A 24,950-nucleotide genomic window follows, 5' to 3' on the forward strand; every position below is an offset into this window, starting at 1 on the left:
ATTCCATCTGTTCCAGTGTGTTCCTGGTTATTCCATCTGTTCCAGTGTGTTACTGGTTATTCCATCTGTTCCAGTGTGTTCCTGGTTATTCCATCTGTTCTCATGTGTGCTTGGTTATTCCATCCATGCCAGTGTGTTCCCAGTTATTCCATCTGTTCCAGTGTGTTTCTGGTTGTTCCATCTATTCCTGTGTGTTTCTGGCTATTCCATCCAAGCCAGTGTGTTTCTGGTTATTCTATCTGTTCCAGTGTGTTTCTGGTTATTCAATCCATGCCAGTGTGTTCTTGGTCATTCTATCCAAGCCAGTGTGTTTCTGGTTATTCCATCAATGCCAGTGTGTTCCTGGTTATTCCATTTGTTCCAGTGTGTTCCTGGTTATTCCATTTGTTCCAGTGTGTTCCTGGTTATTCCATCTGTTCCAGTGTGTTCCTTTTTATTCCATCTGTTCCAGTGTGTTTCTAGTTATTCCATCCATGCCAGTGTGTTCCTTGTTATTCTATCCAAGCCAGTGTGTTCCTGATTATTCCATTTGTTCCAGTGTGTTCCTGGTTATTCCATCTGTTCCAGTGTGTTCCTGGTTATTCCATCTGTTCTCGTGTGTTCTTGGTTATTCCATCCATGCCAGTGTGTTCCCAGTTATTCCATCTGTTCCAGTGTGTTCCTGGTTGTTCCATCTATTCCTGTGTGCTTCTGGCTATTCCATCCAAGCCAGTGTGTTTCTGATTATTCTATCTGTTCCAGTGTGTTTCTGGTTATTCAATCCATGCCAGTGTGTTTTTGGTCATTCTATCCAAGCCAGTGTGTTCCTGGTTATTCCATCTGTTCCAGTGTGTTTCTGGTTATTCCATCCATGACAGTGTGTTCTTGTTAGTTTATTATATTCATGTATGTCATATCTGTAAGATCTACATCATATCTGTAAGATGATTGTACAGTGCTATAGAATATGTGGCGCCCTATAAATAGACAATAATTTATCAACACAAGTATGTGGGCACTGCTGGGTACAGTGAATATAAAGACAATATGTGGACAGTACTGGGCACTATGAATAAAAAAATAGCTAATCACTGTGAATATTGGCATTGCTGGTTTCTGAGGGGCACAATGTCTGTCAGGCTACATGCACACATATGTTTTTTGTGCAATTTAAACATTAGCGATGTACTATGCACATTTCTTTTAACTCAAGATGGGCCCAGCGCCGGTGCTAGGGTCCTTGGTGCCCTAGGCACAGTGTGAAAATCGGCGCCCCCCCCCCTTTAAAAATCGGCGCCCCCCGCCGTGGGTACCCTGTCAAAATTGGCACTGCGCTTCCCTCCCCTCAGCTCCCCTCCCCATGTCTTTTTTTATCTCACCTGCATGAAGCTGCTCCTCTCTGCTCTGTCTTCTCCCCTCCACTTACTGACACTGTCGAGCCGTGATGATGTCATCATCATGGCCTGTCACTGTCAGTGAGCGGAGGGGAGAAGACAGAGCGGAGAGGAGCAGCTTCATGCAGGTAAGATTCATAGCCCCTTCCCTCCTCTCCTCCCCATGGATTTCCGCACAGTTTTAAATGACCATAGTCATTTTTTTTTTATTTTGAGGCGCCCTGCAGAGCCCGGCGCCCTAGGCAATTGCCTAACCTTGCCTAATGGCAGCGCCGGGCCTGGATGGGCCTTATGTATCATGACAGGTAGAATACACTTTCTTTGGTTGGCCTAAGTTTTCTTGATCTAACACTTAAAAAGCATTTCAAACCAATAACATTGCTCGTTAAATCAATAGGGCAGAACCATTTGTATGAGGACAATTTGAATATCGATCTAGGAGAGAAAGAAGTAAAATAGAAATAGATAATAAAGAGAAGTTTAATTTTATATATATATATATATGTCCTTTCCTTTTACTTATCCAAATAAAATGTGGTATTTCAAGTGATGTAAACCATTTTAAATATGCACATTGTCCCCACATTACACCCATATGGTATATGTCATAAATAAATTATGAAAAAAAATATCCCTATATTTTCCGCTACTACTTTTAATATGTTGTTTACTGTGTTGACATTTACATGCTGAGAATAGTGTTGGCATTTTTCTCTGTGCAGTAATTATCTGCATATTTTTATTCTAGCTTTTTTCTGTTTGACATTGCAGGTCTTAAGCTTTCAAATGTAACATAAAAAACCTTTGTTGTTTCATTGAACTATACACACATCTCTTATGCATACATGACACATGCATTACAGTCATGATTAGCTGTAAAGAAAACACAATGAAATATTATTACAGAAAAAAAATATTTTAGTGGCGTGTCTTGTTTGCTTTGACAAACTAAGGTTTCTTTATGTCAAACAATAAAATGTGTTTCATTGACAAGGTTGCTTATTATTTTAAGTCTTTTGTCAGAGTTCAAGAAGCTAGTGAGTGACAGCTGAATCGTGCAGTATCTATCATGGAACTTTGAGCAATTGAAGATGTATCATTTTTCATCACTTACAGATGAAGTTCATTGCCTCGCTCACATGAGCTGCATAGAGATCAACCTGGTGCCCTCTTTCTAGCAAAGTCATTTCACACTTACTGCATTTGAGTACAGAAATACATGAGTGCCCAGTGATGTTTTCTGTGTTAACTGTCACATACAGTATAACAATATAATGTATTTGTGTAAACATAACACATTGGCTACAGTCATTTGATAATAGTAGTGACGTGTAGATATTTTTCAAGACTATTACAATAGGTCCAATAAGTAAATTGCTAAATGAACCTATAGAGGACTTACTCATAGCAAAAAACAAGTTATATGTTTTATAACCTGTAGCACATACATACCAACTTTGTTGTCTCCCCTCTGGGATATCCCGAGGTCAAATGCAAGAGTGTGTGTGTGTGGGGGGGGGGGGGTGACGCCATTGCATCGTCCTTATCCTCACCCCTGTAGCACTCACTTCGTAGCATTACAGAGCTTAACAACACAAGTCACATCATTAAACCCCTCCCAGGAAACATGCAGGGAGAGTAGGTAAGTATGCTGTAGCTCCATATAAGTTGGTAATTGCTGTATTTTTGTAATGCAACCAGAATAATGAGCTTCAGCTTTGATATCCAAAATACCCCAAAAACCAGAAAGAAAAAAAGGAAATAATTGCAGAAAAAAACCTAAATTATGATAATAATGATCATTGATCATTAAGTGTTTCTGTCTATTGTCACTCGGGGGCAGAGGCTTATTTATATGTACATGTACATGCAAAGGTGAAACTATTATAGAAGCAGGGCTTGATATTGGGCCTGCAGCTGGGGGGGGGGGAGGGGTAAGTCCCCTGTTAAAGCCCTATGTGGCTGACCAGCTTTATTGAGGCTTTCCATTTGATACCCCCATCTGCCAATCTGTCACTAGTGCACTATTGCTATTAATGTCCCCCCGCCCGTTGTTATCTAAATAGAGAGAGAAATCTGTTACTGCTATTAATAGGAGAAAGTCAATGTCTGTTTGCAGAACATTCGGCACTCCCATTGACTATCTGGAAGTGATGTCATTGATTACTTTGTATGAGGGGTTGGAACCTGAAAATCATATTGGATGAAGTCTTTTTGTGTCTCCCTAGACCAACTAACGAGATGTGAGTGTGTTTTCCTGTGTGTGTTTGTGATTGGATGTGTGCATATGGATATATATAATCAAATCTAAGCTATATAGGATATGAATGTTATATTTAGACATGGACAAATCAGCCACAATTTAAATTGCTAGTTGTATTGCTCAGAATCAACAATTAATTAGATTACAGTTCAATTTGTGCTAAGAATTTAGTTCAGATTATTTGACAAGTTATTGTACAGTAAGTGGCTTAATCATCAAATCCTGATTCAAAAGCCTTGTTTCTTGTTTTCAAATAGACAAATAGACGGGTCCCCTATGGCGCAGACAAACGGGAGGAGTATGGTGGACACTCCCTAATGGTGGATAGGTAAACAACCTGGTGGATTGGTAGTATCAACCCATTAGATAATACATAATAGAACGCAATGTAGTAACCCCTTGACGCACAGCAAGTGCTTTTATTCCTCAATGGGTAAACAAATAAATACTCAATCACTGATAGAGAAGGATGCAACCTATTATCACAGATAAAGATATGTGCATAAAAATACAACATTGAATATCATAAAATGCAGGTACCATAGGATGAGCCTTAAACCTTTTGATACACAGATGCAAATCAGATCAGAGATCCGTATAGGTATTGCTGGTGAGGGTATATAGGACTCCTAACACCATACGAATCACAAGACCATAGCTAGCACTTGGGAAAAAATGATCCAGCTCCAAATAGAGTCTATGTTGTATTTTTATGCACATATCTTTATCTGTGATAATAGGTTACATCCTTCTCTATCAGTGATTGAGTATTCATTTGTTTACCCATTGAGGAATAAAAGCACTTGCTGTGCGTCATGGGGTTACTACATTGACTTCTATTATGTATTATCTAAAGGGTTGATACCACCAATCCACCAGGTTGTTTACCTATCCACCATTAGGGAGTGTCCACCATACTCCTCCCGTTTGTCTGCGCCATAGGGGACCCATCTATTTGTCTATTTGTTAACTTGTTTAGGGTTGGGACTACCCTTATTTGTCCTCCAGGCAACAACTGATCTACATTTGGGAGCGCGGTAGCCCCCCCCCCCTATTTTCCATTTGTTTCTTGTTTTAGTCATCTCTGGAAAATAATCAGATTTTTTTTTTATCTTGTTCAAGGATTATTATTAATATTATTATCGTTTATTTATAAGGCGCCACAAGGTTTCCGTAGCGCCGTACACAGTACAAACAATGGACCGTACAGGGAATAACAGTACAAAACAATAAACGAGTAGTACCAAGACTTCAGAGGATATATAACATTGAATCTATGATAACATTGAAGATATGAATAGGTTTCAACACAAACACAAAGCATTTATTATAACATCGCATCATTTATTAGTGTCAAATATATTATATTATGCTATTTATATAATAAATGTGTTTGAATTTCTAGAAAAAATAAATAATTAATTTGGGACTTCAGTGGAAACATTAATAAACATTACTATAAATCCAAGGAAACAAATCTATTGTCATTTGCTATTTTAGCACAGATGTACTGAACACAAATTCAATTACAGAATGACCGATGCAACAAAGGATAGTGTGGTAAATGTAGCGGTGTAGCAAGGGTTAATGTTATAAGCCACACTCACAAGCCTGTAACAAAGCTTTGCACGCATATGAGCCTTAAGGGTAAATACATGCTGCTGACCACTGTGACCCTGACCTCAGCAATGTCCCAGCCTCAAGCAGCTGAAAAGCTCCTGCAGAATTTATCAGTCTAGTCCTACATCCCAACTCAAATCTAATTCTGACTGATGACTATTGCTGGCCGAAAGACAAAGGGTGATGGAAACAAAAGGAAACCAAAGTCATAGCTTACGAACAAAAGAATGGTCAAAGTGACCAGTACTGCTGTATGAAAAGTGCTTGAGGAAGATGTTTGTGTATACAGTGTAATTAAGCACATCCCTGAATGTTTTAAAGGACATGTCCACCTTTGTGGATATTTTTTTTTTTTTTTTAAATAAACCCAAGGGATCTATCTTGTCTATAACTTGCTGTGTTGGTTAGATACATTCTGTAGCAGAGTGTATCTGTTACCTGAATATGCTGAAATTGAAGAACTATCTCTCTTCAGAAGACCCTCATATTATGCAGATGACCACTGCATCATTTGCTGGTCCCAGAGTGAAAAGCTGTTTACGTCAGGATAAATTAATACCGATGACAATGAGCACATGATGTGGCATGTTATAAAAGCCAGAATATATGTTATCTGCCCAATGTCAATGGTTTTTGAATTTTCTTTTTGTCAATAGCTCTTCATTTCCAGCATATTCACACATTGGGGCCTATTTATCAAAGATCTATCCCCTCTAATTTAGAGGTAAATCCCCGAAAACTGCTGTTTTCGGGGACTTACCACTAAATTACTATGTATTATTGCAGCATCGCAGCAGATATCTCAGATATCTGCTGCTTTGCTTCTCTCATCGGTTTACTGAGCACTCCCCATAACAGTGTATGGGAAGTGCTCAGTAACGCTATGTATCAATGACTGATACTTAGTTTTCAATCATGGTAATGTACGCCATCTGAAGCTGGCGCCATCTGAAGCTGGCGTACATTACCATAATTGAAAAGTTTCACTGAAAACAGCGCTGCTCTGACGAGCAGGGCTGCACAGCGCATGTGTGGAGGGATCATGTGATCCCTCCACACTTGCCTCAGGTTCCGTCAGACAGGGATCTCTGTGCGCATGCCCGAGTTTAGTGGTCGGCGCATGCGCACCGGGACTGAAAGAGGGGCGAGCAGCACCACAGAGGGAGGAGAAGAGAAGACTTCAGTGACAGGTAAGTGTTAATCTTCACAAGAGCAGCCGTTTTGCGGAACGGCTGTTCCTGTGTTGATTTTTTAATACATATGAGAAACTTTTCAATCCGCATCTATGCGATGAGGATTGAAAAGTTTCATTCATATTATGCGGTCATTGGTAAATAGACCCCATTGTGAGAGGCACTTTGTTAGACTGATAGATCATATGGTTTATGGTCTATCAAAGGCAGACATATATACTGAGCAGGTAAAATTTACATCCTTGGTCTAGTACCTAACATGTGCACCAGTGAGAGCCACATCAACTGACTAAGGAAAGAAATCTCTGGAACTCTGACTATACCATCGAGTTATTTCATTTTAAAGGATTTGGGTAATTAGAGTACTCTTTTAGCAAACGCTAAAGATTCTACTGAGAAGGTCCATACAGTTTTGTGAAAATTAGTGTAATTATTGTCTGTTGTCAAGAAACCAGTAGTTTTATGACAGAGAAGGGAAGGATGCAACTAGACACAATAATTTGGGGGAATTTTTGGATAAAATGTATGTATCTATCCATATATATATATATATATATATATATATATATATATATATATTTATATATATATATATATATATATATATATATATATATATGTGTGTGTGTGTGTATACATCATAGTTGCCTACTCTCCCGGAATGTCCGGGAGACTCCCGAATTTTTGGGAGTTCTCCCGGACTCCCGAGAGAGCAGGCAAAAATCCCGGAACCAGCATCTCCCCGTTGATGTAAATGGTGGGGGTGGGGCTAACTGTGGCATCGTGGTCGCGCCCCCTGCTACGATTGGCCAGAATTGACTAAGATTGACAGGAGGCGGAGCCTAACGGTGCATCGCGTGTGGCCACGCCCCCTCAACGGACCCCCTCCCGGACAGCTGGTCTCAAAAGTAGGTAAGTATGGTATATATACATATGTCTGCTTGTATATATACATACATACATACATACATACATACATACATACATACATACATACAACAGAAAGAAATGGTATGGATGAGTTTACACATCAGCAACATATTGCTAAAGGTACAGGATAGGAGGGAATTTACCAGCAGAAACATAATGTGACATGATTTTAATAGATCTAGAAGAGGCATAGGTCTGGCAAAATTTATATATTAATTCCCTATGCAGATCTGAGCCAATTAATTAAAAACCCACAGTACAGAGTGACAAAGCTGATTTTACCTCATTCTTGAAAATACAGTACCCATCCTAACCAACTCAATCTGCCACTCATTGTCACTGAACAGACAAACAATTACGCTAAGAGCAGGTATGGCAGAGAGCATGAGTGCAAAAGACAGACAGAATCACAAAGCTGCAAAGGTCAAATTGAGTATCTGACAGATACTGCTTATGACAAGCAGACATAGGAGCACATTGGATAGCTTATGTTCTCTTAAGCCTAATGAATATTTTAAAAAATAGCAAGAAATATAAAGTATTCTGATATTCATTTCTATATTTTTCTTGCTTTCTATGTATCTAGATGCTTGTGTTTTCATTTATCATTTGTGTAAATTATCTGCAAAATATACCATAAAAGTACATAGGTGAGTAATTGGTTTCAGGCATCTATTTGTGGGAATATAAAAATACATATTTATCTAGAGGAGGTTGGAATAGACCAATATTTTGCTAATAAATTAATATGCAATATTTATTAATGTAACCCTAATACAGTATAAAAACAGATTGTGTTATGTACTGTACAGATCAACAATAGGTCAGTATGTTTCTAGTTTGCAAAACTGCTGGGGTCACTGGGTAAAATATCAGTATGTATCATACTTGCCTACTCTCCCGGAATTCCCGGGAGGCTCCTGAATTTTGGGGAGTCCTCCCAGACTCCTGGAAGAGTAGGTAAACCTCCCAGGTTCGCTGAAATTCACAGCATTGAATGGCAGGGGTGGGGCTTAATCACGTCAGTAAGCCCCGCTATTCAATGCCGTGAATTTCGGCATTTTATAGTGGGGTGGGGCTATGGTGACATCACAATGCCCCCTCCTACCCCCTGTCACATGACTGGGGAGAAGTTTTGAAAGTTGGCATGTATGATATGTATGCCAGTATTTTATTAAGGTATGAAAAGGGGAGATGTAAATGGTGATTTGTCTTTAGTAGAATAGGTGAATTGCAAATTGCTATTTCACTAAAACGGGGAATCTGACTATATTAACATTTAATACATTCCCTTATATGTGTTGTCTGTATGTACTTATTGTGTGAGTAAAGGATGTTTCTATATATGTACTGTAATAATGCATAAGTGTGTTAAGTGGAGTACAGTATTGATAAGGGAATTTAAATGTGGTTACCTGTAATGGTTTTGCGTAATAAGTGGCATAAAGGACCGAAGTGGGAATTAATATAAAAAGCACACGTTAAAGTATGGAAAGGGTGCAAGTTACTAAAGGGAAAATATAAATATACATTATCCCCCTAAATTTAACATGTATCCTATTTTTATGTGGTTTTCAGGTATGAGTTGTCAGGTGATAAGTGCTCTAACAGCAGAGAGGTGTGATCAAGCCCTGAATGTACAGACACATTTGGATATATTTACGAAAGCTTTGACCCTGCAAAATTTGCTGTAACCTACATCAAAATCTAGCTATAATGTTTCTAGTAGTGTTAATAAACAAAAACATTTCTTGCTATGGGTAACAGCACCTCCTTTGTTTGCAAACTGTCCCCAAATGTGTTTGAAAGAGGTATGCAAAAAAAACAAATGTATACTTAGATTGCAGGCCATTTTGCCAGATCGGTCTATGCTCTATTTGGTTGTATCCAACCAACGCAACACACTCACTGTTTACACTTACAGGTCAGCCTGTTTGCACGCATTGAGCATACCAGTGACCCTCTCCCATTATTATTCCATTCATATGAGCCATTTAGCTGTAAGGCCAGGCTGCCTAACCAGGAGACAATCAGACAGAGAAGGAGGAGGAAGAGACTGTACTACTACTACCTGAACTGGTGTAGTGCGAATCTTCTGCGGTCTTGAGGACTGTAAAATTAGGACTCAGCTGTCAAACACACGTGCCTAGCTGTGGGATCCCATGACCCTCTCCAATCAGGCTTCCGCCCCCTCCATTCCACTGAAACTGCCCTGGCTCAAGTTACGAACAATCGCCTCTCGGCTAAAGCCCTGGGCCACTATTCCCTCCTGATTCTCCTCGACCTCTCAGCGGCCTTTGACACCGTTGACCACCCCCTCCTGCTTCACACCCTTCAGTCCATTGGCCTTTCCGGTACCGTCCTCTCCTGGTTCACCTCTTACCTTGCCGACCGTTCCTTCTCTGTTTCCACCTCTGATTCTCTCTCCCCATCTTCCTCCCTTCCAGTCGTGGTCCCTCAGGGCTCTGTCCTTGGACCCTTACTATTCTCACTATACACCTCTTCTCTGGGTGCACTCATCAGCTCCTTCGGTCTCAAGTACCACCTTTATGCTGATGACACTCAACTCTACCTTTCCTCTCCTGATCTCTCTCCCTCCCTTCTCTCCAGGGTATCCGCATGCCTCTCTGCCATCTCCTCCTGGATGTCCTCTAGATTTCTTAAACTCAATCTTGCTAAAACTGAACTCATTGTCTTTCCTCCCTCTCGTACCTCCTTCCCCTCTGACCTCTCTATCAATGTTGACAACTCATCTATCTCCCCTGTTCCCCAACTCCGCTGCCTAGGTGTCATCCTCAACTCCTCTCTCTCCTTTGCCCCTCACATTCACTCTCTCGCCAAATCCTGCCGTTTCCAGCTTCGCAACATTGCCCCCATTCGGCCCTTCCTCTCCCAGGATGCTACCAAATCTCTCGTCCACTCTCTGATCATCTCCTGCTTGAACTACTGCAACCTTCTCCTTATCGGCCTCCCCCTCTCTAATCTCGCTCCCCTTAGATCTGTACTTAACGCCGCTGCTAGGCTTATTTTCCTCTCTCGCCGTTCCACCTCTGTCTCCCCACTCTACCAAGCCCTTCACTGGCTCCCCTTCCCCTACAGAATCCTTTTCAAGCTCCTCACTCTGACTTACAAGGCCCTCGCCAACTCCACTGCTCCCTACATCTCTAACCTTATCTTTATTCACACTCCCTCCCGCCCACTGCGATCGTCCAATGATCGTCGCCTCTCTTCCCCTCTGATTACCTCTTCTCACGCACGTATCCAAGACTTCTCCCGCGCCGCTCCCCTCCATTGGAACAAGCTCCCCCGCTCCATCAGAACTTACCCTAATCTGTCCTCTTCAAACGAACATTAAAAACCCACCTTTTCCTTAAAGCCTTCCAGTCTCATGCCTAAACTCCCACCGGTCGGCTACCTCTCTTTCTCATCCCTTCTTCCCTTCTCCCCCTTCTTCGACTCCGTCTCCGTTTCTCCCGTCTCTCCGTCTCATCCATGTGTCTGTCTGTCTTCCCCTGCCTTTAGATTGTTCACTCCTTTGAGCAGGGCTCTCCTACCTCCTGTTTCCATCACTTTTAACTGTGCTCTCCAGCTACTCTGCTCACCTCCTCTCGGTCCCTCTGCCCTCTGTCTCCTCTCACTTCTCTCCGCTCCCCTCAGTGACTCTCAACCTGTCATCTGTGCCCACCCTCTTGGGCCATAACTACCTGCCTATACTCACTTTTCCCCTCCCTCCCTCTCTTTCATGCTGTGCCTGAGCCCCCAGAGTTATAGTGCTTACTGTTACTTGTCCTGTGCTGTTTCACCTTGTACTGTGCCATTGTTTGTCCCTGTACGGCGCTACGGATACTTTGTGGCGCCCTATAAATAAAAATTAATAATAATAATAATACATATTGTATATTATTTGTTGTAGACCTTACTAAGTCTAAAACACTTGAAAATATAATTCTGTGTAGTATTTTGGATGACAAAAGCATTAAATATCTCCACTTCTTTATAAGGTACATTTTTTGGACTGTACATGTGCAGTATACTGTATTCATTGCAAATTTAAAAGTGTGATATCTTTATCATCTGGGCAGTGTAAATGTGAAAGTGCATAGTCCATGTATTGGAAGGAACATGTTCAATGCCATTGTATTGCTGAGGAACATCCCACGGCATCATCAAGCTACTAGCTTTCAGGACATTGGCTCTGAATGATCACTTTGGCTTTATATGCTTATTTATGACACACAGAGCGAAAGAAGCAGTTCTATGGCTTTTGTTTCCTAATAATGGTATGTGTGGTTATAGCTGTCCATTACAATTAGGCTCTTGCACAGGCTGTACTACTAATGTTAGATTATACTCCACACCTGGAGACAGAGCAGAAGGCTGGGACCTGCAAACTCACCTGCAGCGAAGTCCAAAACTCTTTGCGGGACTCCTCTCCTCTCTGTCATTGTCAGCGCCAATCCAGGTTGGTGTTCAAGAAACCACTAAATCCACTAGTGTTTTGACGAACGCCTAATTCAAGCAATTATAGAACCTTTTCATTTTACGCTATCCTATTACCACACTTTATACAATTCACACGAGACAACAACCCTCTGACTCCAGACCAACATTGCTGTATGACTGTATCACATAGCATACGAATCACTTTGTATCCTTCGCAATGTGGCTGGACCAATATGCAGTATGTAGATTTAACCTCATGTATCTGACTCCCATTGATCTATAGATTGTAAGCTTGCGAGCAGCGCTCTCTTAACTATTTGTTAAACCCAATATTGTTTATTACTGTGTTTGTCCCCAGTTGTAAGCGCTACGGAATTTGCTGCCACTATATAAATAATTGTTGATGATGATGATAATGATCATAGGTCCCAGACTGATAATGAACTTTAGCCAGATTTTAATTTTAATTATTAATGTATTTGCTTTCAATTACTTTACTTCGGCTCCAAAGTAAAGGAATGGGATATTAATTTATTTAAAACACTATTGAGTATTGAGTATTACTAAGCTAAATAATATACCTGAAATAATTTATTTAAATGTATCCATTGTACTATCTGTTCTGTCTTTGAGATGAAATAGGCATTGCTTAGGAATGTTGTCCCTCTCTAACTTGCATCCCACTGGGGCAGTTCAGAAGTTATAGTTGTGTGATCATCCGGCAAAATTCACTGATAACAGAAATACTTTATACAGACTGGAAATCGGTGTATTCATTCACACTGCAAATGGGGCCACAGCAAGCATAAACATATGCACTGCTTTGCCAGTATATATATATATATTATGTGTAAAGATATCAGAATATCTTTAATGTACAATGTGATGAGCACATTAAAAACATAAAACTACCTGTTTCAATTTCCCATACATATACAGAGTCATCTTCACAGCCAACCACCAAGACCTCTTCCACTGGGTGCCATTTCATGGTCTTTACAGGAAATAGATGTTTTCTAGCATGGAAAAAGCAAATTCGCTCCTGTAGATTCAGAAGTGCCACTGAATTATCACTACATATACAATATATGCTCTGGAACAATTTCACCTGTGAGCAAAAAAGAGAAAAAATAAATAAATGACAGAATATAAATAGAACGTAGAATAGTTCTATAGTTAGCTATTTGACTTTATAAAAATCTCAGTGGATTCAGTCAAAGCACAGGGTCCTGCAGGGTTTTTTACAGCTTATTATGATTAGAAACAAGATAACATTACAGAATACTTAGGGATCTATTTGTGGATAGTGGGCTGCCGTAAGAATCATAGTGCAGGGATACAAAATGTACTGCCGCTGGTATTTACCGAGCCAGAGCTCATTGGCCTGCCCAGGAGGACCCACCTCTCCTAAAGTAACTAAAAAATGTTTCGCCAGCAGCCTAACGCGAAGGGAGGAGATGACCCATTTGGCTAACGCACTTGTGTTGCTAGGGTTGTGCATTAGTATAGCGATGGGACGCGGCGATGGATCCAGAGAGGCTGCTTCGGCGTTGGACACCCAGGAGCTAATGCTGTCTTGAACAAAGCTTTTCACTGTCTTTTAAATTAGGTCAGATTGCAGTCTCCATGGAGGTCTATGGGGACTGCAGTGACCAATGTAGAATAGGTTAAGGCATGGTAGCTTTGAAAGAAAAGCTGCCATGGCCATTCTCCGGACAAAACAGCAGTTTTCTCCAGATTTGTTTCCCATCACAGCTTAATAAATAGACCCCATATGGGTCTGTTTATCAAGACCTCTCCATAATGAAGATTTTATGCAACTGGAAGCCTGAACTTCAGAGCTTCAAGTTCCCGATCACACACAAAAAAAAAATGTTACTAAAAAAAATAGTAATTATTTTTTTCCATTAAAAAAATAAATAGGAAAAGTGGTTTATTTTTACTAATAAAGCATTTATTCCTAACAGTACCTCAGCGCCCCTGACTACCGCCAACATGAGATAGTAGTAGCAATCGAAAGCTGTACTAGTGGAGCTACTTGTGCTGTGTTGTTAAATAGGCTTCCCCATGCTTTACCCCATGTGAAATCCCTATTAGCTTGGACAACTACCTGACATTGGATTACAATCAACTATCCCATCACTATTAGATCCAGAGTGATATGGAGGCAATAGTAACTGCTATTGTAGTTTTGAAAGAACTTCTAGGTTAAAGAAAGTGAGAAAAGTGAAATATAAGGGTAATCCCCTACCCCAAAAAAAAATTCCCTATTTCTCCCTTTATAATGCTCTAAATTACCCATTTTAAAAGGATACATTTTTGATATCCCGGTGCTCAGGAGAAGTAGATTATGGTTGTGGGTAATTTTTTGGGATTAGTCTGGATATTTAAAAGTAACCATAGGAAATGTTATGGAAAGGTATATTTTGATTAATTTGTCTGTTTTTACCAACCCCCTGCTTTAGGAACCAGCTCAAAGAATATAGTTAGCAGATTATTATCGGCATTCCCCAGATTGACAAAATAATTACAAATTACAGTAATAAAATACAGTTATATCGCAAGGAAACAAATACTTGTTTAGATAGGCAGCCACAGTATAGTTACCTTTGACAATTACATTTAAAAGTGCATACTGTAGTTTTTTTCCCCACTGCAGGATAGAGACTTTTGTGTTGCATGTTGACTGTCTGTCAGAGTTCTATGTATTTTATTCAAAAGGTCAGGCCTTCTTTTAAATGTCAGCTGTAGCTGACCTAAAGCTGTCTTTTAAAATTATTTTCAACCGTGCCAAAACAAAGGTGTTTTAATCAATAATTAAAACAGAATATCAGTGCACAGAAAATAAATAAATAAATAAGTAGAAGATTTTTCCTGGCAAATATTATATATATATATATATATATATATATATATATATACAAGCTGCAGTGGTACCTATTGTCAAGGAGCACATCATGGAGCAGACCCTCTACAGAGGGTGTATAATAGGAACACCCGTGTACGTACCTTTACCCCTCGGGATAGAATTCTGATTCTAGTGCCCATACCAGAAAGCAAATTTTTGCCCAAATGGGGGGCCTGTTTTAGATCAGGGAAAAACCTAAAATCTAATAAAATCCTGGAAGTATAGGTCAGCACTGGCAGCTGAATCGGGCCCACCAAAAACCCAATATCCTTTAATTCCTGAAGTAAAGGTATCATAGACACTGTCAGTGGCCCAAACAACGATGCTAAGGGGTTCATCACAAAAAACAGTATTATGTATTTTCAAGAGCAACCCGGCCAAACCGCCATAATAAAACACGACATTGTTATGGGACCAGGGGTCAAGGTCAACGTAAAACCATATACGGTACATGAAACCCAGCGAAAAGCTATTTCCAAGGAGGTCAAAAATGTTAGAACTCGATGTTATAGCATAGTCTAACAGTGAGTGATCCAGACCCATAGTGCTGGTCCCAAATCCAGATGGCAGCCTACGCTTCTGTAATGATTACCATAAGCTGAAAGCAGTATGGAAATTCGATGCCTGTCCCTTGTGAATGAGCTGATAGAAAGGTTAGGGACAGCCAGATATCTCACCACACTTGATTTGATAAAAGGTTATTGGCAGGTTACATTGACAGCGACAGTGCAAAAGAAAAAACAGCATTCTCTGTTGCAGAAGAGCTATATCAATATAAGGTGTTGCCATTTGGATTACATTGGGCCCCAGGAACCTTCCAGCATGCCATGGACGAGATGTTGAAGCTCCACAGACAATATGCAGCAACCTATCTGGATGATGTTGTGATTCACAGTACAGATTGGGACTCTCATTTAGAGTTCAAGCAGTGTTGGACTGAATTGAAAGGCAGGGCTAACAGCCAACCTGAAGAAATGTTACCTAATGAGGTTAGGTACCTGGGCTTTACCATAGGAAAAGGTCTGTTTATGCCCCAGTTGAATAAAATTGAGCCTGTCCAAAACTGTCCCTGTCCTGTGATAAAATAAAACATGTGAGAACTCTTTAGGGGATCACAGGGTATTACTGATGGTTCATTCCTAATGTCACCACTACAGAGGTTCCATTATTAAACCTTACAAAGTGAAATTAGTCTAACATGGTGAAGTGGAACCCTGAGGCAGCCTTTCTGGCATTAAAAGTGTTGCTATGTACGCAGCCTGTACTAATAACAAGATTTTTCAAAATAATTTGTTGTACAGACAAATGCCTGCTATAGGGGTAGGTGCCATGTTATCCCAAACCAGAGATGGGGAGAAGCACCCTATAATATATCTGAGTAGAAAGCTCAATGAGCATGAGAAGAGGTATGCCATTGTAGAAAAGAAAGCATTGGATATTAAGTGGGTATTAGACACTCTGAGGTATTACCTCTTGGGTGGACAGCTTAAGCTGGTGATGGATCATGCCCTGTTGAAGTGAATGTCTGCAAATAAAAGAATGCCTGGGTTACGAGATGGTTTCCATCCTTACAGGATTTTAGGTTTACAGTGGAACATAGACCCGGTACACAGTTAGCCAATGCTAATGCATTGTCTCGGGTTTTCTGCTTAGGGGCTACAAGTGTTCTGGCCCCTAGGTCAAAACAGTGGAGAGGGATCTGTGACAAAGTCATTGAATTAGTATTTGATTGCAGATATATTTCACCTACTGTTTTAAAACCTCAGAAAAACGATATTGGGTGTAAGCTGCTGAAGGGCCGTAGGCCTGTTGAAAATCCGGAAAAGGGTCCTGGGGTTATGGATAGAGAGTGAGGGCAGGTTCCATCAATTAGGCCCATTAACCGGGTCATCCAAGTTACCAGTGATTTTGCTGGTAATCAGGAGTTGCACCTGAGCGGTGCTCGTAAAAAGCTGCCAGCAAGCACAGTGAGTCTGTCACAGCTGCAGAGTTTCTGTGAGAGAAATCCTGATATCTGCCTGTAAGTAACTGTTCTGCATTAGTCTGTTAGTCACGAGTGACCACAGTGTTTATTTAGAGTTGGATGGTAAGGTGTTTAGTTAGGGATTTTCTTTCCCTTTATTACTGAACAAATCAGTCTGAGGCCAGTTGCACAAAACCTTTGGACTGATTTGAAATCTCTCGGCTGCTATAAACACCAACTACCTCAGGAGATGTATATATGTACAGGACCGCCGAGAGGGGGGGGAGCGGGTACAGTTTACCCGGGCCCGGCCATGCCAGGGGGCCCGGGCCGGGCCCTCGCTGCTAATTTAATTTTTTTTTTTTTTTCTCTTTTGCGATATTTTTTTAAAACTTTTTTTCCCGCGGGGGGGGGGGGGGGGGGGGGGGTCTTGGGTTTCTTGGGAGCTGGAAGAAAAAAAAAACAAAAAAAACCCCAATACTCACGTGATCGCGCGGCGCCGTGTCCCTCCTCTCCTCCATTCACACTGACTGCCGGGCGTGACATCATCAAGTCACGCCTGTCAGTCAGTGAGGAGCGCCGCAGCCAGCATGAAGAAAGAAGACAGAAGAGGAGACAGAAGAGCAGAAAAGAAAAGAAAGAAGTTGACAAAAGGTAAGTAAAGAAACGGAGAGGCAAGTGGAGGAAAACAGAGAGGGACAGTACTATAAAGAAAGGGGAGAGAGAAACAGAGGAGGAAAAAAAAGTGGGCGAGAGGAAGAGAGGAGGAAAAAAAGGAGAGAGCCACAGAGTAATAAAAAAAAAAGTGGGAGAGGGGAACAGAGGAGGAAAAAAAGGAGAGAGCCACAGGGGAATAAAAAAAAAAGTGGGAGAGAGGAACAGAGGAGGGAAAAAAAGTGGGAGAGAGGAACAAAGGAGGAAAAAAAAGTGGGAGAGAGGCACAAAGTAAAAAAGAAGGGGGAAAAGCAGCATGGAGGGCGCAGTGTGAGCATAAGGGGGCACAGTGTAGTGATGAAGGGGCACAGTATTGTGTGTGTGATGGCACAGGGGGCTTGTTGCAATGTAGTGTGTGTGAGGTAGGTGACGGCTAATTAATGGGCGCTATTTTGTTTGTAGGGTGATGGTGAGGCAATTTAATAGTGGGGACTATTAATTTAAGATGGGGTGGTTTGGGGGCTATTGAATCTTGGGGTGAGTTTAGGGAGAATGAGGTCTATTTATTAAATGTGACTATGAATTATTTAACGGCAGTGATGGTTGCGGGAAATAGGTATTGCTGGGGCTGTTTGCAGGAAGGGAAATAGGTTTATTTATTAAATGTGAATAGTATTATTTTAATGTTGGGGCTGGAGGAAGGCCTAATTATTAATCGTGGGTGCTATTGATTTAACGCCGGGGCTGGCTGTAATTTTCTAAATGTAGCCATTTTTTTTTCAAAATAGGTCCTTCAACATTTCTGGATCCGGACAAGCCACAACTAAAGAAACCAGCAACCACAGGTGGAGAAAGTGAGAAGAACAGGTAGGAGAGAGCAGCACAGTGTGTGAAATGTTGTGATTCTAGTAGGGACAATACCAATTTTTGGTGAAAGTTGTGCCCAATGTAAGGTGTAGGCCAAGACTGAACTGTTTGTGTACACACTGCATTGTTTGTATACTACACTGTGGTGGTAGATGTCCTGAAAGTCAGGAGTGCTTGAACATATGTGACGCTCCGGCGAATTGAGAGCCTAGTGATTTTGATGTTAGCCACGCCCCAATGGCACGTTTGCCACACCCCCAAATGCATGACCACACCTCCCAAAAATTGTGCACCGCTGTTTGGCTAGCTACGCCCCTGAATGTATGACCATACACCTAAATTTCTTTGCGCCGCCGTAAGGCGTCGCAAAAAAATTTTGGGGCTTGCTTGACTATGAAGGGGGGCCCCATGAATTTGTTGTACCCGGGCCCTGAATTCTTCTTGGCAGCCCTGTATATGTATATATATATATAATATGATACAACACAAAGAGCAACATACAAATTAATACAAAAAAATAGTAGTTATACTTATACCATTCTACTCACTTTATAATCACAAGGGGAAACAAGTAGCTTCAGTATTGATCCAGACTGTAGTGTGAACTTGTGCAATATTTCTCCTGTGAACACGTCTCTCCAAATTATAGATGAATTCTGATCACCAGAAATGAGCCAACTTGGATCAAACTTCTCCGACCGTCCATGTGGATAAAGTAAACTTGTCACGCTGCAATAATGGCCTGCAAATACCTTATGTAGCAATGAACCTATGAGCAAGATAATAATAAAATAACAATCGTATTTTAGTAAATCTAGTACCTAAGAAAGACAAATTTAGCTGGTAACATGCCAGAAAACACACATTTTCATATATTTAATTGGTCATAATAATAACATTTCAGTTTATTTTGCTGTTAATATCTGCTTTACAAAAGGACCGAAAATGACACAAACAAGAACCGCTTCCTTATTTTCGCAACTTACTATACTTGAACTCTAGTGCATTTCAAGGAGCACATTAAGAATGCTAGATGCTGGTGCATGGCACTCAAATAATCTGGTAACTCTACACTGCCAAATTATTACAGCAGCTGCCACCAATGATGATGCCACACCTGAGGGCATAAAGATTCTACAGTAACTGCAGAAGCTGGTCTGTTACAGCATGAACGAGAAATGGCGTTGCCTGCCATCTTCGCCAAGGAGCTGCAAACCCATCCGCTCCTGTACTTCAATCAAGATGTCATCTTCAGAAATGTATGTGAAAACTATTCACTGGCAAGGTGTTGATAAAGACTGGCCCTGATCTGACCACAGGTAACAGGGCTATGTGCAAACAAAGCTGCAGTCTGTGACAATCATAAATTAATCGCAAATGGGAGTGGACACTGGAACTGTCTATATTATATGTTATACCTTTACTGTTTAAATGTGTTTTTATTCTATTTTCTAGTACATTGGTTGCATCTAGAAGGTGCAAAATGCAACCCATTAAAGGGAAACAATGATACAAGGGGCTAGATTTACTAAGCTGAGGGTTTGAAAAAGTGGGGATGTTGCCTATAGCAACCAATCAGATTCTAGCTTTCACCTATTTAGTGCTTTCTACAAAATGACAGCTAGAATCTGATTGGTTGCTATAGGCAACATCCCCACTTTTTCAAACCCGCAGCTTAGTAAATCTAGCCCAAGATCTCTCTCACATCAGTGATAGTGCAAAAAGTTCTTTTGAGAGGAGAAAAATGTTGATGTGTCCTCATGCAAAACAGGGACCCTCCATTCACAAAGTACCCTCTCCACCTTCTCATGTCATTTAAATAATCTCCTTCAAAAGAAAATCTTATTTTTGCATTTGAGGAGCAAAAGCAGATACTCTCACTGACTTAATTTGCACTCGCAAGAAAAACTTCTTAACCGCTCAACGGCTTCCTTCAGACAGTGTAAACTTGTCAACTCTTGCGGCTGTCCTCCAGATGGATGTTCTTACCCATAAAATTGAGGGCATTTGCACAAAAGCAAACATGCAACATAATTAGTGCTGCAGGATTGCACATACATAAATAAGCCTTAGCAATAATGTATTTAATAATTAATAATAATTAATAATAATTTATTTGTCACACAAATAACGACAGTCCGGACTAGGTGCATATATGCAGTGTAACATTATTTTAAACAGTCATGCAGGAACAGGTGTTTTTTTATTATAATGCTGGATTAATGTCTTGTGTCTAATACCAGGTTTTATTAATATAACTCAAAAATATTCTAAGATGTATAATATATACACAAGCAAAGGCTATACAAATATTCACCTTCTTTGGCTTATTTCATATGTTTATGTCTTGCATCATGGAATCAAAATAGAAATATTTTGGAATTCTTAAATATCAATATAAAATACTCTAGAATAGCAAATCTTTTTGATTCCACTACCAACTTTAAACAAATAATACACAGTCACATTTCGATTAAATGGCATCCTGCCATCACTTCTTGTCTTATAATGTCCGATATCAAAAGAACATTCCACATATATCCTGAAAAAAGGTTGACTCTAAAATTGCTAGACAATGGTATAGCCAAAGAAAAATCTAGAAAATGTCAGCTCCAGAATCAATTAAAGCAGGTTCAGAATGTTGCTCAAATTCTTAGCAAACAGGAAGTGAAATTTGCATTTTATTGTTCACTTGAGAAGTCAGAACCTGGTTGTCTTTGTGGGTCTCTTTGACCCACCTAAGCATGAAAGATTCCCAGTATCTTCCTACAACTGTTGGCAAAATGCACTTTCTGTCCCCAATAAAGACAGAATCTCAGCAAATGTTGATAATTCTTTTCCTCAGGGAACAATTATTAAGTACCTAATTGCATAGGTTCCTCAGTGCTCCCAGGAGATGGCTAACTGAGCACAAGTGGTCTTAAAGAAAGAATTGTCCAAAGTCTAAGGAACAGGGAAGTTCACAAGTGCTCGAGATATTTGTACATAATTTGCCTATTAAGTGAACTTACCTGCAATAGATTTCGGAACAGTATTCCTCAGCCAAGTTATGACCTGGATCATAATATTGCAGGATTAAAGCATTAAAAAGAGTTTTCATTGAAGATAAGGCTGACGACTCAGGATCTAACCAGAGGTACATATTTCAGGTTCCTCTTGGGGCACAAATTTTCATGATAGAGCCTGTATGTCCGTCAGAGACAGATGCTCATGGTTTCAGATTAAGATAAAGTTTCCAAATTCCTTGAAGGCTTTGAAGTCTTTTAGCCCCAGAAGAATATTCTCGCAGGCTGATCTTAGGCTCAGGCTTGTACTTGAGGGAAAGTAAGCCTTCCATGTTTATCAGACATAAATTGTGGCAAACTGGGATCAGTACTGGTTTTTAATGCAGCCCATTATAATGCCTGTTTTAGCCCACTTCCTATCATTTAACAAAAGTGACCACGCTTGTGTGTTGTTCCCTTGTAGCAGCCTACTCTACCTTAAAGCTCTATCAGCTTACCATAAGCAGGACTTGTGCACATGTCAGATGAGTTTATTGTTTAGGAAGGCAAAAGTAAGGTCAGAGTCAGTCTGCATCAGCAAAAGCTCAGACAGTTAAGTACCACAAAATAATACTAAAGAGTTCACAAACTTCCAGCTGAGGTCAGGGCAGGCAGCAAGCATCAAAGGTCAAAGTCAGACAAATAGCTAAACGTAGCAGTGAACAACAAAACAAACAAATCATACTCTAGTATTATAATTATCCTAAACAGAACCTATCAGAAGCACTTTCTATATTCCATGCCTGAATTTAAATCAGTGCATCTGGTGAGCTCCATTATGTTTGATAGCATCAATATGGTCACACCCAACACTTGCAAGTGCATTATACATCAAGGACAATAAACGGAGACCTAACGAACACACATGTGTCCAAAACAGCAAGACCTTACAGTTGCTTTCTGTGGAGAGTGGCTGTATTTCACTGGTGGTGTTTAGAAACAGTAAGGCAATGTGATGCTTCAAGGAGACATACTACACATTTGGACACATAGGGGCATATTCAATTCTTTGAATTCCCTGCGGCGTTAAAACTATTACCGTTATTACGGTAATAGTAAGCTGGATTTCACGTCGCAGCTCCCTGAGCCGTGAGCTGAAATCCAGCGAGAAAACTACCGTAATAACGGTATTTACACGCACTATTACCGTAATAATGGCAATAGTGCACGCGCCGCGAGATTTTTGGCTATAATGCCAAGAATTGAATATGCCCCATGGAGATAAAAAGATCAGTTTAGCAAACCTTGGCATTATGTACAGCACCTGAACAAATTTAAAACTAATATTTTTAAGAGACTATTGAGATCGTATGAGGTCATTTTAATTTCACACGTTCATTATTACCTTTGAGTATAGAGTGGTCTCGAAGAAGTCTTGCCCTGGCAGCATGCAATGCAAATGTTATGACGATGTTGCCATCTTCACAGCCACACACTAACTTATCAAGGCTGGGGATATAGAGAGATGCTGTGACTGCAGAAACTGACACTCCTTCATCGGGATCACAGAGGTGATCTATTATTCCTTCAGACATTGATTTATGTCTGTCAAACATTTCCTGAAGAGTCATTGTTACCTTTAGTGGTATCTCTAAAAAAACAAAAAAACCCAGAATAACCATTGTACAGACATAAAAGCATTATATCTAGAGCCTATTAATTCATTGAACGTCTTATCTTTTACATCTCTTATATTTACGATGGATACTGAGCAAATATTTGCAGATGTCAGTTTACTTTTTTAAACAGAACCATTGATGAAATATGTTATTTTTTAAAATAAATAATCTTGTAGACAGTTGCGTTTCAAAGTAAAGATCTCTATTATTAGTTACTTCAGCTAGGACTTTGGTGCCAAACTATTCTAGATAAACAACTGATAACATTATAAAATGTATTGACCATTAATATATCAATTTCTAAAATTGAAAGGAATAGTAGTAGGCTGAATGGTTGCAGTGCTTCAATTGCACAGGTTTTTATTGATCTAATTTTTAGTAACAAATTAAAATATTATTTAATTTTACTGGCTGACATTAGATGCAGTGTCTGCAAGCACAACCTAGATTTGCTACTATGAGTACCAGTACATTATGAGCCTGAAAGCAACTTGCACATACGTTGCATTTAAAAAAAAACATGGAACTTGGACATCACTCCAGCCGAATTCAAATATAAGCATATATTAAGATGCTTTTCCATTTGAATCTGGGTGTAAGTAAGTTCTGCCTACACTATATGTGGACAAAAAGAACAGACGGCAGTACACGCACAAGCGTATATGCAATATAAGGGCACATCAGAACGCATAAAAAAATTATATTATAAAATAAACAAACAACTCTTAACAGTGTATTAATTAATAAAAATACAGATTTTAGTTTGTATTTTTAATATGTTTTCACACCAATGCATACTATACATGTAAGGTGTTTTATAGTCTATCTTACTTGCATACATTTGTTCTGTGCCTAGTGGCTTGCTTATGTGTAGTTTTTAATGTCAGCCATCACTATCAGTTGACCCTGCCCTGTAGCTGGGCAAATAATTCAGATGAAACCAAGCATACTTACGAATAGCCCAGGGGGTAAGTGTATCAAGCTGCAAGTTTCAGGCGGGTTTGATAAGTGGAGATGTTGCCTATAGCAACCAATCAGATTCTAGTTAGCATGTATTTAGTACATTCTAAAAAAGGATAACTAGAATCTGATTGGTTGCTATAGGCAACATCTCCACTTTTCAAGCCTGCCGGAAACTCGCAACTTGATAAATTTACCCCAGGACTTAAATCGGCAGAAGGACCTTGGAATGCCTTTATTTACTGTACAAGGCCTATGCTAGTTCACCCCTTCCCTCCTCTGGTCTGCCTCTTAAGTCATTGGCAGTAGAAAGAGTCATTTGCATTTGAACATGAATTGTATACAATTGTGTTCACTGGCATAAAGGGCACCATTTCAACCAAGATACGCAACACAAATAGATGTATGTCCAAACATAAATCAGACCCTAATCTATGTGCCTACTTATATGTGTACCTGATTTCATAATCACTTTTTAACAGTACATGTAGTAATGTCTGTAGCCACTGTATTTACATTTGTACTGCATTATAATAAATAAAAAAGAGAACACATTGTCTTACCCAGTGGGGAGCCATCACATTGTGACACAGGAACATCAGGGATATGCCAGAAGTTGAGTCTGCCATATGAATCTCCAGAATATAGTATCTTAAAAAATGGCTCCTTCCTTTCATTCATGAAACCCATAGTACATGAAAAGCTCTGTATTAATATAGCAGAACATCTTGCATTAAAATATGATTACGGGTATAGGATATGTCTCTTCCACTTTAAATAGTCTAGGTAACTTCAGAACAAGATTTCATTAGCACTGTTGATGTCACCAATGTACGGACAAAGGGTCTGATTCATTAAGGAACTTAAATTAAGAAGTTTCTTATTTAAGTCTCCTGGACAAAACCATGTTACAATGCAAGGGGTGCAAATTAGTTTTCTGTTTTCTGTTTTTTCATGTAGCACACAAACATCAACTTTAAATTTCAGTGTACAAATAAGCTATCAAGTATTTGTGTGCTACATGAAAAAACAGTCAGTATTTAACTTATGTGCAAAACAGAAAACTAATTTTCACCCCTTGCATTGCAACATAGTTTTGTCCAGGAGACTTAA

General features: G+C 39.9%; 1 protein-coding gene and 1 long non-coding RNA gene across 3 annotated transcripts in view; one reads left to right on the top strand and one right to left on the bottom strand.

The window, feature by feature from the left end:
- The window catches only part of WDR72 (WD repeat domain 72), a 247,424-nt gene that overhangs the window by 125,566 nt on the left and 96,908 nt on the right, over window positions 1–24,950 (bottom strand). Inside the window, exons 10-13 of one of the 2 annotated variants that reach the window (XM_075208023.1) lie at window positions 24,401–24,542; window positions 22,604–22,849; window positions 18,763–18,983; window positions 12,735–12,930 (exon numbers count right to left, since the gene is read on the bottom strand). In XM_075208023.1, the coding sequence (XP_075064124.1) occupies window positions 12,735–12,930; window positions 18,763–18,983; window positions 22,604–22,849; window positions 24,401–24,542 (805 nt within the window). Of the gene's footprint in view, window positions 1–12,734; window positions 12,931–18,750; window positions 18,984–22,603; window positions 22,850–24,400; window positions 24,543–24,950 lie in introns of both variants that reach the window. The other variant, XM_075208021.1, reaches the window with a different exon arrangement.
- Window positions 1–24,950, top strand: part of LOC142151920 (uncharacterized) — an 88,662-nt gene that overhangs the window by 39,139 nt on the left and 24,573 nt on the right. The window lies entirely within an intron of this gene.

Source organism: Mixophyes fleayi, chromosome 4 (assembly GCF_038048845.1).
Source record: "Mixophyes fleayi isolate aMixFle1 chromosome 4, aMixFle1.hap1, whole genome shotgun sequence".
Lineage (NCBI taxonomy): Eukaryota > Metazoa > Chordata > Amphibia > Anura > Limnodynastidae > Mixophyes > Mixophyes fleayi.